Source organism: Protopterus annectens, chromosome 17.part0 (genome assembly GCF_019279795.1).
Source record: "Protopterus annectens isolate FY-2018-M chromosome 17.part0, PAN1.0, whole genome shotgun sequence".
NCBI lineage: Eukaryota > Metazoa > Chordata > Ceratodontiformes > Protopteridae > Protopterus > Protopterus annectens.
In genome coordinates this window covers 607,206,122-607,221,985 of record NC_056751.1, presented here as the reverse complement: position 1 = coordinate 607,221,985, position 15,864 = coordinate 607,206,122, and the positions used below count along the sequence as shown (strand labels likewise).

The 15,864-nt window shown below is 40.2% G+C and overlaps 1 protein-coding gene across 2 annotated transcripts in view; it reads right to left on the bottom strand.

Annotated features, from left to right (window-relative positions):
• TMEM150B (transmembrane protein 150B) overlaps positions 1-15,864 on the bottom strand; it is a 489,913-nt gene that overhangs the window by 91,617 nt on the left and 382,432 nt on the right. For both annotated transcript variants that reach the window (XM_044059685.1, XM_044059686.1), the window contains exons 3-4: positions 8,844-8,903; positions 7,886-7,953 (exon numbers count right to left, since the gene is read on the bottom strand). In XM_044059685.1, the coding sequence (XP_043915620.1) occupies positions 7,886-7,953; positions 8,844-8,903 (128 nt within the window). The remainder of the gene's footprint in view (positions 1-7,885; positions 7,954-8,843; positions 8,904-15,864) is intronic.

Sequence of the window (15,864 nt, the reverse complement as noted above, 5' to 3'; positions counted from 1 at the left end):
AAACTGACCACAAATAGAACCTAAGAAATTAGGGATGGCTCTACCTCTACCAATAGACTTGTCACTTGGAGTACGCCAGGGCTCAGTCCACGAGCCACTCCTTTTTGACATTCACTTCTCAGAAGTCAAGGCAATTTTGAGGGCTTTTGGCTGTAAAAGTTTTCTGACAACTGTAAGCTTGGTGCTACCATAAACTCTCCAGGGGTCTATATTAGAACATAGAAGTTTCAAAACTTTGAATGTTCTAATATCGAACCCTATTCAGCGAAAGTTGAAAATATCGAAGCAACAGAAAACTGAATTTTTTTTCCTAGGGAAAGAATTTGGTTGTCCATTTCTGTTGCTTCGGTATTTTCAGCGCTGTGGTGGAAAGTTACAGGTTGGGTTCAGGTAAGTGTGTAATTGAGTGCGGGTTAGGTTAGTTAGGGTTAGGGTGTAGGTTAGGTATGTGTGCGATTGTGTGGACATAAGGGTTAGGGCGGGTTAGGTGAGTTAGGGTTAGGGCCAGGAGCGGCCTTAGGTCAACTGGTGCCCTGGGCAAAAGGGCTCCATGGTGCCCCCCCATCACACCGCCCAGTGCCCCCATCCTGGTCTACCTACATTTAATAAATACTGGCAAAGCACCCCTGCTAGAGCAGTGCCCTAGGTGACCGCCTAGTTGGCCTATGCCTAAGGCTGGCTATGGTTAGGGCGCGGGTTAGGTATGTGTGCAATTGTGTGGATGTGAGGGTTAGGGCGGGTTAGGTGAGTTAGGGTTAGGGCGCGGGTTAAGTATGTGTGCAATTGTGTGGACGTGAAGGTTAGGGCGGGGTAGGTGAGTTAGGGTTAGGGAGCGGGTGAGGTGAGTGTGCGATAGTGATGGACTTTAGGGTTAGCGTTTGGGTTAAGGTAAGTGGATAGTTAGTGGTGTGTGTATAGTTTAGTGTAGGGATAGGTGTAAGATTTTAGGTGTATGTTTGTGGATTGCTGTTTGTTTGGTGTGCTTGTGTTGTGTGTATGTGTTTTTGGAGCAGCAAATTTTTTCCCTAGGAAAAAATTTGCTGTTCTGTATGTTCGATGTTTTCAGCTTTTGCTGAATAGGGTTCGATATTAGAACATTCGATGTTTTGAAACTTCAATGTTGTAATATAGACCCACTCTCCAGAAGACACCAAGATCATCTGTCACAAACAAGTAAATGTGCATAACTGTATCCTTCAGCAAGGGAGATGTCCCAACTATCACATCAACAACATTCCCCTGAAAACTGACCCAGAAGTGAGGGACCTGAGAACATACATTAACAATGAGATGTCATTCAACCACTATACTTCAGCTAGTAAAAGGAAGTACTTCTCTACAGCATAATTTATTAGCAACGATATGGCATCCAAATATAGGCCAATCAATGAATATAATACCCTATTCGGTATGTATCTATCCAAGCACCTGATCCAACTTGAGTGACCACAATGTTTTCTCACTAAGAAAGTCAGGGGACTAAATCACAAAAGCTACTCTGACCACCACAAAGCCCTGTCCTTCTCCTGAGTGCCTTCATGTTTCTAAGGAAGGATATCTGCCTGACATACAGAACCTCTACTGACCCCATCCTTGCAGACTTTCTACACATCTGTAAGTCCAACAAGAGCAGAACAACCCACTCTAGAGACCTCAGTCTGTACTGCATCTTGTATAGAACTTGCTGGAGGAATAGATATGACTCACAGAGAATACCACTTATCTTGAAAAGCCTTCTTCTCCTTCTGAAGTCAAGTTTGTCTCTTACTTTACTCAAGAGCAACCTGAATGCTTGGATGGAAATCCGTAAGTTTGCCCCTGATTTGGCACCCTTGTTCCTTATCAACAGGGAAGCATGTAACTATCTAATCCAGGGTTATGATTATTCATACTTACTATGCAAAGGGTTCTCACACAGTACTGAAAGATTCTCACACCTGACTTCATCAAAATATGGGGGGTCTTAGTACTAAACTGCTAAGGCTAGAAACTCAATGAGAATGCATGGCTAAGATGCTAAAAGACCCTCACAGATCAATAGCCTAGTAAATATCCTTGAATCTATCAACCTACGTGAGCTTTCATTACATGAAATATCTCACAGATGCCAAAGGCTGACAGCCCAAATAAGTGATCCACTCTCAACTCTGTGACTGTTCTACTGTTATATCATGACCTGTAAAATCCCTGCACCATGAATGGTTCACTGACATTTTCTGTTGCATATAAAATAAACATTATGATAAGAAAAAGTTGCACAAGCCAGTGCATTTCTTTCTGCCGGTCCCAAGCCCGGATAAATGGGGAGGGTTGCATCAGGAAGGTCATCCTGCGTAAAATTTTGCCAAATCATACATGCAGACAACAGTACAGAAATACATACTGGATCGGTCGAGGCCCAGGTTAACAACGACCGCCACCAGTACTGTTGGCCAACAGGGTGCTGGCGGAAACTGGGCTACTGTTGGCCGAAGGAGGAGAAGATGGGGAAAGCATGCCTGAAGGCAGGTAAAGGCTAGGACTGTGATAGTGAGGGTCGGAACTTTGAATGTTGGCAGTATGACTGGTATAGGGAGAGAGTTAGCTGATATGATGGACCAAAGGAAGGTTGGTATATTGTGTGTGCAAGAGACCAGATGGAAGGGGAGCAAGGCTGGGTGTATCGGAGGTGGTTTCAGATTGTTTTATCATGGTGTGGATGGGAGGAGAAATGGCATAGGCATTATCCTGAAGGAACAGTATGCTAAGAGTGTTTTGGAGGTGAAAAGAGTGTCAGACAGAGTGATGTTTATGAAGCTGGAAATTGATGGTGCAATGATGAATGTTGTTAGTGCATATGCTCCACAAGTTGGGTGTGCGATAGATGAGAAAGAAAAATTTTGGAGTGAGTTGGATGAAGTGGTGATGACTGTACCCAAGGGTGAGAGACTGGTGATTGGAGCAGATTTCAATGGGCATGTTGGTGAAGGGAACAGAGGGGATGAGGAAGTGATGGGTAGGTATGGTGTTAAGCAAAGGAATGCAAAAGGTCAGATGGTAGTGGATTTTGTGAAAAGGATGGACATGGCTGTGATGAATATGTATTTTAACAAGAGGGAGGAGCACAGGGTGACATACAAGAGTGGAGGAAGATGCACACAGGTGGATTATATCTTATGTAGAAGGGCCAGTCTGAAGGAGATTGGAGACTGGAAAGTGGTGGCAGGGGAAAGTGTAGTTAGGCAGCACAGGATGGTGGTTTGTATGATGACATTGGTGATTAAGAAGAGGAGGATGAGTGTGAGGGCAACACCAAGGATCAAATGGTGGAAATTGAAAAAGGGTAATTGTGAGGTGATGTTCAGGGAAGAGTTAAGACAGACAATGGGTGGTAGTGAAGAGTTACCGACTAGCTGGCTAACTACAGCAGAGCTAGTAAGAGAGATGGCTAGAAAGGTGCTTGGTGTGACATCTGGAAAGAGGAAGGAGGACAAGGTGACCTGGTGGTGGAATGAAGAAGTACAGGAGAGTATACAGAGAAAGAGGTTGGTGAAGAAGAAGTGGGATTGTCAAAGAGATGAAGAAAGTAGACAAGAGTATAAGGAAATGAGGTGCATGGCAAAGAGAGAGGTGGCAAAGGCTAAGGATAAGGCGTATTAAGAGTTGTATAAAAGGCTGGACACTAAAGAGAGAGAAAAGAACCTGTACCGATTGGCTAGACAGAGGGACTGAGCTAGTAAAGATGTGCAGCAGGTAAGGGTGATAAAGGATAATGAGGGAAACATACTCACAAGCGATGAGAGTGTGTTGAGCAGATGGAAAGAGTACTTTGAGGGGTTGATGAATGAAGAGAATGAGAGGGAGAGAAGGTTGGATAATGAAGGGATAGTGAATCATGAAGTGCAGTGGATTAGCAAGGGGGAAGTAAGGATAGCTATGAAGAGGATGAAGAATGGAAAGGCTGTTGGTCCAGATGACATACCTGTGGAAGCATGGACGTGTTTAGCTGAAATGGCAGTGGAGTTTTTAACTAGATTGTTTAATGAAATCTTGGAAAGTGAGAGGATGCCTGAGGAATGGAGAAAAAGTGTTCTGGTACCGATTTTTAAGACTAAGGGTAATGTGCAGAGCTGTAGTAACTACAGAGGGATTAAACTGATCAGTCACAGCATGAAGTTATGGGAAAGAGTAGTGGAAGCTAGGATAAGAAGGAAGGTGATGATTAGTGATCAGCAGTATGGTTTCATGCCAGGAAAGAGCACTACAGATGCGATGTTTGCTCTGAAAGTGTTGATGGAGAAGTACAGAGATGGTCAGAAGGAGTTGCATTGTGTCTTTGTAGATTTAGAGAAAGCATATGACAGGGTGCCTAAAGAGGAGTTGTGGTATTGTATGAGGAAGTCGGGAGTGTCAGAGAAGTATGTAAGAGAGTACAGGATATGTACGAGGGTAGTGTGACAGCAGTGAGGTCTGCAGTGGGAGTGATGGCTGCGGTTAAGGTGGAGGTGGGATTACATCAAGGATCAGCTCTGAGCCCTTTCTTATTTGCAATGGTGATGGACAGGTTGACAGACGAGATCAGACAAATGTCCCCGTGGACTATGATGTTTGCAGATGACATTGTTATCTGTAGTGAAAGTAGGGAACAGGTGGAGGAGACCCTGGAGAGGTGGAGATATGCTCTAGAGAGAAGAGGAATGAAGGTCAGCATGACTAAGACAGAATATATGTGTGTGAATGAGAGGGAGGGTAGAGGAATGGTGAGGATGCAGGGAGTAGAGGTGGTGAAGGTAGATGAGTTTAAGTACTTGGGATCAACAGTTCAGAGTAATGGTGAGTGTGGAAGAGAGGTGAAGAAGAGAGTACAGGCAGGATGGAGTGGGTGGAGAAGAGTGTCAGGAGTGATTTATAACAGACGAGTACCAGTAAGAGTGAAAGGGAAGGCATACAAGAGGGTAGTGAGACCAGCTATGTTATATAGGTTGGAGACAGTGGCATTGACAAAAAGGCAGGAGTCAGAGCTTGATGTGGCAGAGATGAAGATGTTAAGATTTGCACTGGGTGTGACGAGGATGGGCAGGATTAGGAATAAGTATATTAGAGGGTCGGCCCAGGTTGGAAGGTTTGGAGACAAAGCCAGAGAGGCAAGATTACGTTGGTTTGGACATGTGCAGAAGAGGGATGCAGAGTATATTGGGAAAAGGATGCTAAGGATGAAGCTACCAGGTAACAGGAAAAGAGGAAGGCCTAAGATAAGGTTTATGGATGTGGTGAGAGAGGACATGCAGGTGGTTGGTGTGACAGACCAAGATGCAGAGGACAGGAAGAAATGGAAACAGGTGATCCGCTGTGGCAACCCCTAACAGGAGCAGCTGAAAGAAGAAGAAGAAGAAGAAGAAGAAGATGATAAGAAAAAGTACCTTTAATCAAATAGTAAAAGCAATCAAAATGACTTGACATCCATTGAGATTCAGTTAGAAAACATAATTCTGTAATGGCTGTAACAGTTTATAAGTGTGCATTTTTAGTGGTAAGTGGGGTCCTAGGAAAGGAGCTACTTTTTTCAAGTGAAAAAATGAAATCAACAAAACAAGTCATTTTTGGAAATATATTGCTATATCAACTATACACTTTCCAAATGTGAAATTTAAGGAAATATGATATTTTATATTAGTCTTTGATGAGACTGGTACTCTAACTTTAATGGTGAACTCAGTCAGAATCACATATGCTGTCCTTCATCTGATTGTCAATTATACCCACAGTAAAATCAATACTGCATAAAACGATAGTAAATATCTTTGTGCTGGCTCACCGAGCTGCACCTCTCACAGGCCCTCATGGTTTGTTGTGCTAGTTGCAGTAATTTCAGTAATGCAGTTGCATAGTCTGGGAAGGTAACTAATTATTTATTTACTTTATTTTTACATTTGTTTACCTGAAAAGTTCAACTTGGAACGAGCCAAGTTTCAGCAGATGCCCAGAGAGAAATGCTCCAGATGCATGTTTTTGTAACATGGGAGGAAATCGGACCACCCAGAGGAAACCCACACAAATGCAGGGAGGATGCAGACTCCACACAGAAGGCACCCCAGCTGAGAATCAAACTGGAGAACCTCTTGCTGTGAGGTGACAATGTTAACAGCTGCACCACTGCACCAGTTACAACAACATAAAAGATTTTTCTTCATAAAACTGAGTAACAATAAGTAAACAGTTTTCAAATTCACCAATAAGAGAAAAAATATATCAAAGAGAAAATGCAGTCAGTATTTTAGACTAGTATTTGTTTATTTTTATCTATTTATTTTATTTACTGTACATTTGTTGACTGGGTTAGTCCGACTGAGCTAAATAGCCCTTTTTCAGCGGAGCCCTGGGGAGAAAAGCTCCAACAGATTATACATAAAGATTAAGTATAGGCAAATAACAATATAAACAGTAGAATAGAAAAAAAAGGGAAACTTGAATGTGTACAGTATCAAATTAATGAAAATAAATCAGCAATGTAGAAATATAACAATAACTGGTAGTAATCATACAGTACATATTAGCATCATAATAACTAACAGTAGACTCACTCATCTAAGACATCTGAACAGTGTTATAGAAGGGCCAACTGGTAGAATTTTTGTTAACTTGGGTGGTATATACTAACCACAGTTGAACATTTTCAAGTAAAACCCAAGTCAGTTGACTATAAGGGGAAATACATAAACAGAACAATTAACAGTACAAGTATATGACACTGGGTGTTTCATACTATGCTATACAAACAATATCACAAAATATGAGTTTCTGTGTTTGCACTACACAGTTAAAAAATAAACTGTTCAAGGCAAGGAGTTGTCTTGTGAATAATTCCTTACTTCAGAACATAGTACTAAGAGTCACATGGACTAAGCTTGAAGTAGAGAAGATTTAATAAAATATCTGGAGAAGATTTAGTGGCAACACAATCCCTGATGAGAGACCTGAACTCACATCAAAAGTTCTGCTTGTCACGGAGTGCTGTTGACTGGAAAGTCTGATTCGCCAGCAGTACTACGTTTTTACTTGCTGAATAGAAATTGCGTGGGCATGGAGAAGAGGAAACAGATAGATTACATAGTATTTATACTGTTTTGGAGTTAGCATACAAAAGTTGTAGTGTGTGTATGTGGGGGGTACACCTGTCACATGGAGGGTTAAGAAGCTTTGCCCACCTGTAAAAATGCTTCTTTACTACTCCTTGGAGAAAGCCATATGGCTGTGTGATAATGGTGGAAGTGGTGTGTGCAGTAGGTTTCTAGTGATAAATTAACGAGGACCTTTAATGTGCTGCTGTCCAATTGCTGGGCTACAGAGTTACAGGAATCATACGCAGGTGTACTGTAGCTGACGTAGCCGATTTAAGAGGGCATGTTTAAATAGGCCATGGACAGTGCTAAGGGCAAGTGATATCTTTTCAGGTAATGGGGAAGCAAAGGCAATGATGAGCCTCAATACACTAATTTCATGAGATCTGTTTCACCTGAAAAAGGAGTTAACTGACCCTAAAACAGTAGGATGCATCGTTTACAGTATCCTGTAACTGAGTAACGCAAAGTCCTGTTTGGTGGACAAAGGAACACACTTTAATGTGCTACAATGGTCCCAGTGACAGATCGTGGAGGATGAACTGACATATACTCTTTCTGTATTCATAATGCAGATGGTGGTGTCTACTAAGTAGAAAGTATTCAGAAAGTAAATTTTGGTAAAAATGTAAATAAAAGTGCTTTTAAGTAAAGGTGATCATTTCAGTACAGGCAGTTTATGTGTTGCCTCTGTCACAAACAGAAGGGAATCATTTGGTTTACCTTCCAGTTGTCTATAATCTTGCTCAGTTATTGCAGAGAACATAAAATAAGATTTTTTTACTTACTGAGAAATGCTCCAAGGTTCAGTATTTGTGAAAAAATGCAGCTTTGTGGAGGATATGAACCACATGCACTGTAAAAGAACAAAATATTCTTGTTATGGAATGTGGTAATAAACACACAACAGAAACCTAAGAAAAGGAATATATTAACTTAACCTTCAAACCATGAACAATCATGCAATGAAAATTTTGAGCCATTGCACATCACAACCTCTGCAGAAACATACATATACATGTTTTCCTGGGTATGTAAGTGTGCATGTCTGTGGAAGAAAGGTGTACCACACTTTATACATTTTAGATTGCAGACAGGCCATTCGGTCTTTACAGCACCAATCAAAAATATGGTAACACAGGAATCTAAATATGACATAATTACTTTTATGTACACATTAGGCAAACATTTTAAATGATAGATTCTCCAGGCTTTTGTTATGCTTTGAATACCAGATGGAAACAAACAAGATAAACTGCCTTGGCAAAAATCAGTATCTGAACAAAAATCAAACTATATGCTTTGATAAGAATATACAGTCATCTTGAAAATCCATGACTTTTATTGTTTAATAGAACAAAAGTACTTTTAATGTTCTTGCTGATTTCCCCAAATGGGTTACCTTCCTATTTACCTGACGCATGCAAGTGATGTTTCTGCATTTTCACTTGAAAAATAATAATTTCTCATAAGCTCAGACCATTTCCAGCATGCTCTTTTCTGAGGAAAAAATAGGATAATGTGTCTTATTTCCAGTGGAAAGAAGGAAGTGAGATATTTATTCTTGTAATCACTCATTCAGGCTTCAGCAGCTCAGAAAAATAAAATTCCCAGATTTCTACCCTCTTCTATAAACATGATTATTAAGAAGTGTATCCTCTGCTGTCATATAAAAAAAGGAATGTTCTCCACTGGTTTTGTACTGGGTTGGAGAAATAAACATAAGTTGCCATTTCTTATACTTACCTAATATAAGGGAATTTTGCTGTGGCATTTACAGACGCATTGGCAATAGAGATTCCATACCTGCAGGTAAAACAAAACAAGATACGTTACACTTTTCAGTGTGTACTCTGATGCAATGTAGTTCTGATCCAGCCAAGACTTTTTACAAGGTATGTACACTTTTATCTTTTTATCAAGCAAATTTTACTGTAATTGTTTATGTATGGCAGTAATGAAATAAAGTATTTCTCCTAGGACAGGATGATATAAATTCCCTCTGCACTTTCCCTGTTAAACAGTGACAGTAACATCCATTAACCTGTTGTAATTTGAAGCTAAACTGTCCCTTAACTGGCAAACAATGTTGGTGTGTTCAGAAGTTTTACTTCTCATGCCAAAACCACAATGATAACAGCATGAACCTTGTGCTGTACAAATCCCTGTACCATGAGAATGCTGCAGCAGCAGTTGAATATATATATACAACAGAAGGAAGCTATAAGGTATGTTAAAGCTGTAGTTTTAATAAACCATGTCTGTTAACATCATGTAAATGGCATCACATGCCATGCTGCCAATGCAGGTGATGCCATTTACATGATGGTATCACATGCAATGCTGTCAATACAGGTAATGCCATTTACATGATGGTATCACATGCAATGCTGTCAGTGCAGGTAATGCCATTTACATGGTGGTATCACATGCAATGCTGTCAATGCAGATAATGTCATTTACATGATGGCATCACATGTCATGCTGCCAATGCACTTGATGCCATTGCAGGTGATGCCATTTACATGATGGCATCTCCTGCAATGCTTTCAAGGTTTTATTTGCTTAAACAGTAAAAATCTTTATGTAAATTGATAATCCACAGATCTTGAATCCTAAAGTAAGAGGAATATTTGCAGTTAAAGAGTAAACTGTTTTGCTGATTAGTATAATAAAACTGCTTTAAGTGCTTTTGAAATTAAACTTCATAGACACAATAACCTGTGGTTAGTAGTCACTTCCTATGTCCTACCTTCTCTGTGCAGTAACATGTCCTTTATAAAATATGAAAAGAGAACATTAGTGCTAAGCTTCAGATGGGGAAAGCAGTGGTGGACTGAGACAAGAATTAGACTCTGACACCAACTGAACCACTGGCTCATTTTCACTAACCTTTAACTAGCTGCCTGGTTGACTCTGCCAGCCTACAGGCCCAGGATATCAGAAATATTATGTTACATAAGAGATTGCACCAAGATTTAACAAGTATCGGGTTGACCCTGCCAGGAAATAATTAAATACTAAAATTATCTGGTAGACCCTGCCAGGAAAAAATAAATAAATACAGAAAGTATCTGACTGACCCTGCCAGGAAAAAAAAACTGCAGAAAGTATCAGGTTGTCCCTGCCAGGAAAAAAAAATACAGAAAGTATCTGGTTAAACCTGCCGGGAAAAAAATGCAGACATTATCTGGTTGGCCCTGTCAGGAAAAAAAACCCTCTTCTTTGGTCACATGTCACTCATCTCTCCACTGTCTCGCTCTCTCCCTCACAACTAAAGCATGGGAAGAGAACACGAGAGTAACAGGACTAATCAGCAGCTGTGTCATGCATGCACTCAGATTGCGTGACAGGCTTCTGACTTCACAGTCTGCTCACCATCTTATTTTCTGGGGTTAAAACCACAATGACTTCTTGGGCATCTTCATTGATGCCTGCAGTCTTCCCAATCCGGACTGTTTTTAAAACAGTCCAGACACATTTCAAAGAGCACCAGTTCACTGGCCCATTTTGCATTTGCAAGAACTGCCAGATGTCCAGTCTACCCCTGTGGGGAAGTATATGTTAAGGGAACAAAGTAATGTTTGTTACTCTATAGTGACTTATGACTGGCTGATAAATTGAAATAATGTATTATAGGCAATGTCATGTTCTAATAAATGCTAAACAAAGGATGACAATACAAAAAGCTCATGTCTGGACAAATGTGCTGAATCATCTCTAGTGTGACACAAATGTAACAATGGAATAGTCTCTTCCATGATTAAATTAGTTTATTATTTACCATTAAAACAAATGCTGCTTCGCTGTTCATGTGCTTCGACAATGTAATGATACTTTACTTTCTCCTGTGTTGGCTCACTGCTTCTTCTACTTGACTGATACTCAAAAGGTGACAAAATCCTCTTTTGTATTATTTTTAACCTTCCCTCCCCAAGAAAGTCTAACAGTAAAAACAAGAAACTATGCCCAAGTTCAGGGCACAATAATAGTCTGATGCCTACAAAGAATCAGTATTTCATTTTTATATACTTTCGTTTGCTAGAGAAGGCTCCGCAGCAGTTATGGAGAAAAAAGTCTATGTAGTATGGCGTAATCTGTCTTTGTATCCATGAATCATGCAGATCACTTTGGTCATCCCAATGGAACTTACATGACATCTGTATCTCACAAAGTGTCCAAAAGTCCACAAATGAGCAAACCCGTACACTATTTTCTTTTATTCTAGTACAACTGAACTAAAAGTAACTGTGTGTCAGTTACCAAGTGCGAGTAACAAACTGGAGGTAGACATAACCTTGTTAACATACAACACTAAATTATACATTTTTATTGCAGAAAGCATGTTATTTTTGCATTTTATTTTGTTGATAAGGATGGCCCCCTATATTTATTCTTGAAGCTAAACCCCTCCCCGTCATGACATAATGAAGGATTAAACCCACAATGTCTCACTAACTAAAATAATGTATGGGTTTCTGTACTCTATGCTAAATGCATCAGTTTCTTTCTTCCTAGGAAAGAAAATGGGTATTATTCTCAGTAGTTATCTTTAGGTGTTGTAGGCATCTGCACAGGCTACAACTAAATGCAACTAAGAACCAGCCTGAGAAAGTCTTATGCAAATTAGGTAATAGTGTGATATAAATGATTAAAATGTGAAAAATATCTGATTATCTTATGCAAATAAGGATCTTTTATCACGTTTGAATGGATTCAGTCACTTTTTCATGCTCATCTGCACTGTGCACATAAGACTGATAAAAAGCAAACCCACACTTTTTTTCATCCACTTTGCAGTTTGGGAAAATGCTTGCATTCGCTGCCAGTTTATCTGTCTCCTGTTCTGAGGTGCTTGTCATAATCACACTAAAACCAGATGTGCCAAATGGCACTCACTATCTGAGAAAACATTGATATAGGCAGGCTAACCCATCTTTTCTCTGACGCTCAGGAAATCTTGGACAGGCTTAGTATGGACAGGGCATAGTACAGGCTTTGGTAAGCTTCTATGAGTACGGCCCACAGATGGGGACTAGTGGATGCATGGCCTTCCTATACCTGTGGATACCAGCTATGTATAACCCTCACCATACTTGCAACAGGGACCTTCCAGAGACAAAATGGAGAGACAATGGGTATCTCACAGTCTTCTGCCTCAAGGATTTATCAGCAGCTCCTCAACATACTATTGGTCCATGTGGATCGGTCATGTATTTCCCAGTGACACTCAGGACTGAGCCAGTATCATGTATGCCCTCTACTAAATGGCACACTATCCTGATCTGCTTGGTGTGATACATTGCACCCAAGTTGCTATTAGGGTCCCATCAGGATACCTCTAGTGAGCAGTATTAGAACAAGAAGGGCTACTATTCCATGAACTGCCAGGTAGTGTGTGACACATAAAGGTGCATCACTAATCTGTCTGTCCAGAATCCTGGCAGTGCCCGTTATCCCCATATTTGGCACACAAACTCACTGTACCACCACTTCCTACATGGTAGGATTCCTCATGTTCACCTACTCGCTGAGTGCAAAACATTAATATTGTTTCTAACCGTAGTTATACCTTTAGCTACAGAGTGGCATAGGTAGTATTGGATAATCTCTCCCTTTTTATTTATGTGCCCCCTCCCTCTTTTGTTTTACAGATGATGGAGGCTACCCACTCAAACTTTGGTTAATGATATCAGTGTGTAACCCCCAGGGAGTTGTTGAGGACTACTTCATCACTGCCCTGTTCAAGACACAGATAGAGATTAAACAAGTGTTTGGCCTGCTTAAAGCCCATTTCCATTGGCTGGATGAGTTTGGGGGGCCTTTGGGTATGATGCTGCTCCTGCATGCAGGACATTTACCACCCGCTGCATCCTGCACAACATCATCACATATTCATCTGGTGTGTAACTGCCACAGCCAGACACTGGTAGCAGCAGTGCAGCTCCCACTATCATTTCTCCCACCATTGATGACAGTAACAGTGGCCAGCCAATGGCAGCACCATGGCAACCTCTCTAGCAAATTCATGCAAGGTATTCAGCTGTGCAGGTGAAGAGACAGTGTCAAGTTTACAACTATGGGCAATGGCATTCTCTTCCTGAGAATGCAAACCTACACATATTATACTCGGTGCATGCAGTGGTATTGTGGGCTATACTGACTGGCGAACAGTCAGCTTACACTGCACATCAGTCATTTCTCTAGAGATAAAAAAAAAAGTTTTTTTCATAATCTATTTGCAGTCATCATCTGTACAGGGTTGAGGGTTAATGGTGCAAGTGCCAGTTATACTGGTAGGCTTTGACTGAAGTATAGAGTAGCAGCAAGGGCTATACTGCGAATATTTCACTGAAGCGTTAAAACAGGGTATGATAAATTTAACTGTGCACAAAAAAGAATTATTATTTGCCTTTTAAAAAAATGAAGTCTGTGTTTTTTTCTATTTTTCCCCTGCTATTATGTATTTACTGTTGCTCAGACACAAGGAAGAACTACAGCTTATTAGACCTGTCTGAAAAGTGACTTCAGGGTGAGTACTGTCTGTATTATTTTATTTATTTTTTTTTTTGGGAGCTGTTTTTTCCTAACCTCTTTATCATCCTATGGCCCCCTACCCTGTGCCTTACCTCCGACTCTGGGTCTACCAGCCACCCCCCTGGATGTGCTCCAATAGGCCGAAGCTAGCTCTTAAGGGCATCATGGGGGCCTAACCATCAACATCCATGGGGGGGGGGTCATTTCTGACCTACCTTTATTATTTCATCAGTACATGAGAATGGTAGAGGCCAAGAACAATGCCATGATGATCCTCATGCTCAGTATGATTGCACACATGGCATCCATGTCAGAGGCCATGCACACACTAGGAAAGACTTACTAGACAGACATTGGGAATGCAGATGAATCTGGATGAGGGACTGTGCATGTATGGTGGATGAGTAGGCCATACTGGCAGCTGGCGCAGAGGGTTAAGGCTGTGAGTGATAGTTCATGTGTTGCAGGGTTTGAGTCCTTCAACTCTCATTTGTCTACTGTGTGGCAGAACCATACCACACCTGCTTTCAAAATACCAAGTACAGATCAGAAATGGCAAAATTTGAAGGCAGTTGTGGTGTGGTTCAGCAGTTTTTAGAATCTCTGCCTTGGCTGCATTTCTGTTCCTACTTCTGGTTACCAGTATTCATTTTGTGGCTACTATGTCTTCTCCAGTTTCTATCCCTGACGAACACTTTGATTCCACCACAACATCGGGCACCTTAATTGGGGAATTAATGGAATTGGTTGGGTTACTTAGCTAGTCCGTGTCTTCTGCTGCTATTGGATCCCACACTTTGACAGAAGTTTTAAGTCTTCAGGGTAACAAGGAAACTTTTTTACAGGCAGCAGCATTTCGCATGGATACAGAAGGATTGTTTGCTGTAAATAACCCGTTGTTTGATGGCGATGAAAGTTTTTCCAGTGGTGTTTCCCAGACTACTAAAACTGTTTGTAGAGCGAACATTAACATTCAGCAAGGTTTTTCAGGTGACATTTATGCTTGTTTGAACTCTGAATGTAGTTTTAACTACAATACAGAAAAGAACAACACTTTGTCCAATGGTGATAATCTTAAAGAGCTAAAGCATTTTCTTTTCAAGTATCTCACATTACATTTGGATAACCTGTATTTGAGACTGTATAAATTCAAAAATAGTTCCTAAAGGGTTACTGGTATTTAAATAGCCTAATAATATACAAGTCATAAGTGAATACTATTTTGAATTATTGCAGATCATTGACAGGTGGGGGTTTGAATTGATGCATTCTATTACTTCTCATAATGAGCATTTTATGCAAACTTTATTAGGAAAAATAGAGGACATTAATAAGAATATACAGAATGACTTGCTTCTTACAGTCAAAGAGATTAAACAGCATTTTGATCAAGTATTTTTTTAAGCTGACAATAGATGTAATAAAATAAAAAAACAGGAGATAGGAAAATTGGCGTGGGATAGAAAGAAATATTTTAACAGAAAGGCCTATCCTCTTCTTAAGTTTTGGAAAGGTGGTGTTGTAACTGATTGGGTGGGGACTATAATACAGGGCAGAATTTAGAGATTCATCTTAATTTCAGTACTGACATTTCAACACATTCTGGGACAGTAACACTCAATTTTTCAAATAATGATAATATTGATGTGAATGACCCTTTAGAATTCCTCCTACTCCACCAGTCCAAACCGATACGGCAGAGAGAACAACAGCCTATGGATATACACAAATTCCAACTACTCACCCCATTACCACAAAACAGAAGAGGCAGGGGAAGAAGAAAATATTAAAGAACTATAATACTAAAAACCAAAACAAGTAACCGGATAATGATAAGGCTCCCAAAAACACGTAAACAATATGAAAAAGAACATAAAAGGTGCCGACATAACACAGCTGTAAGGAATAACACAATTTATTAAAATAAGGTAAACATGAGATAAAAGTGAGCACTTTCGCGATAACCAAATCGCTTCATCAGATTAATACATACTTTGAAAGCACTCTTTTAAACAATTCATAAACCAATCAGTTTGGTATGCATTCACGAACAACCAATCAAAACTGTACTTCAAAAAATGGATCATACATGCAATAAAAAACTGTTTTAAATATGTAAATATATTAAAAAAAACATTGCTAGTGGAGACATTGAAATATTAAGATGTTAACATTTAGTGTCTAAGTGGCCTTGCTTTGAGGAAGGGTTTAGGTGAAACTATTTCATTTA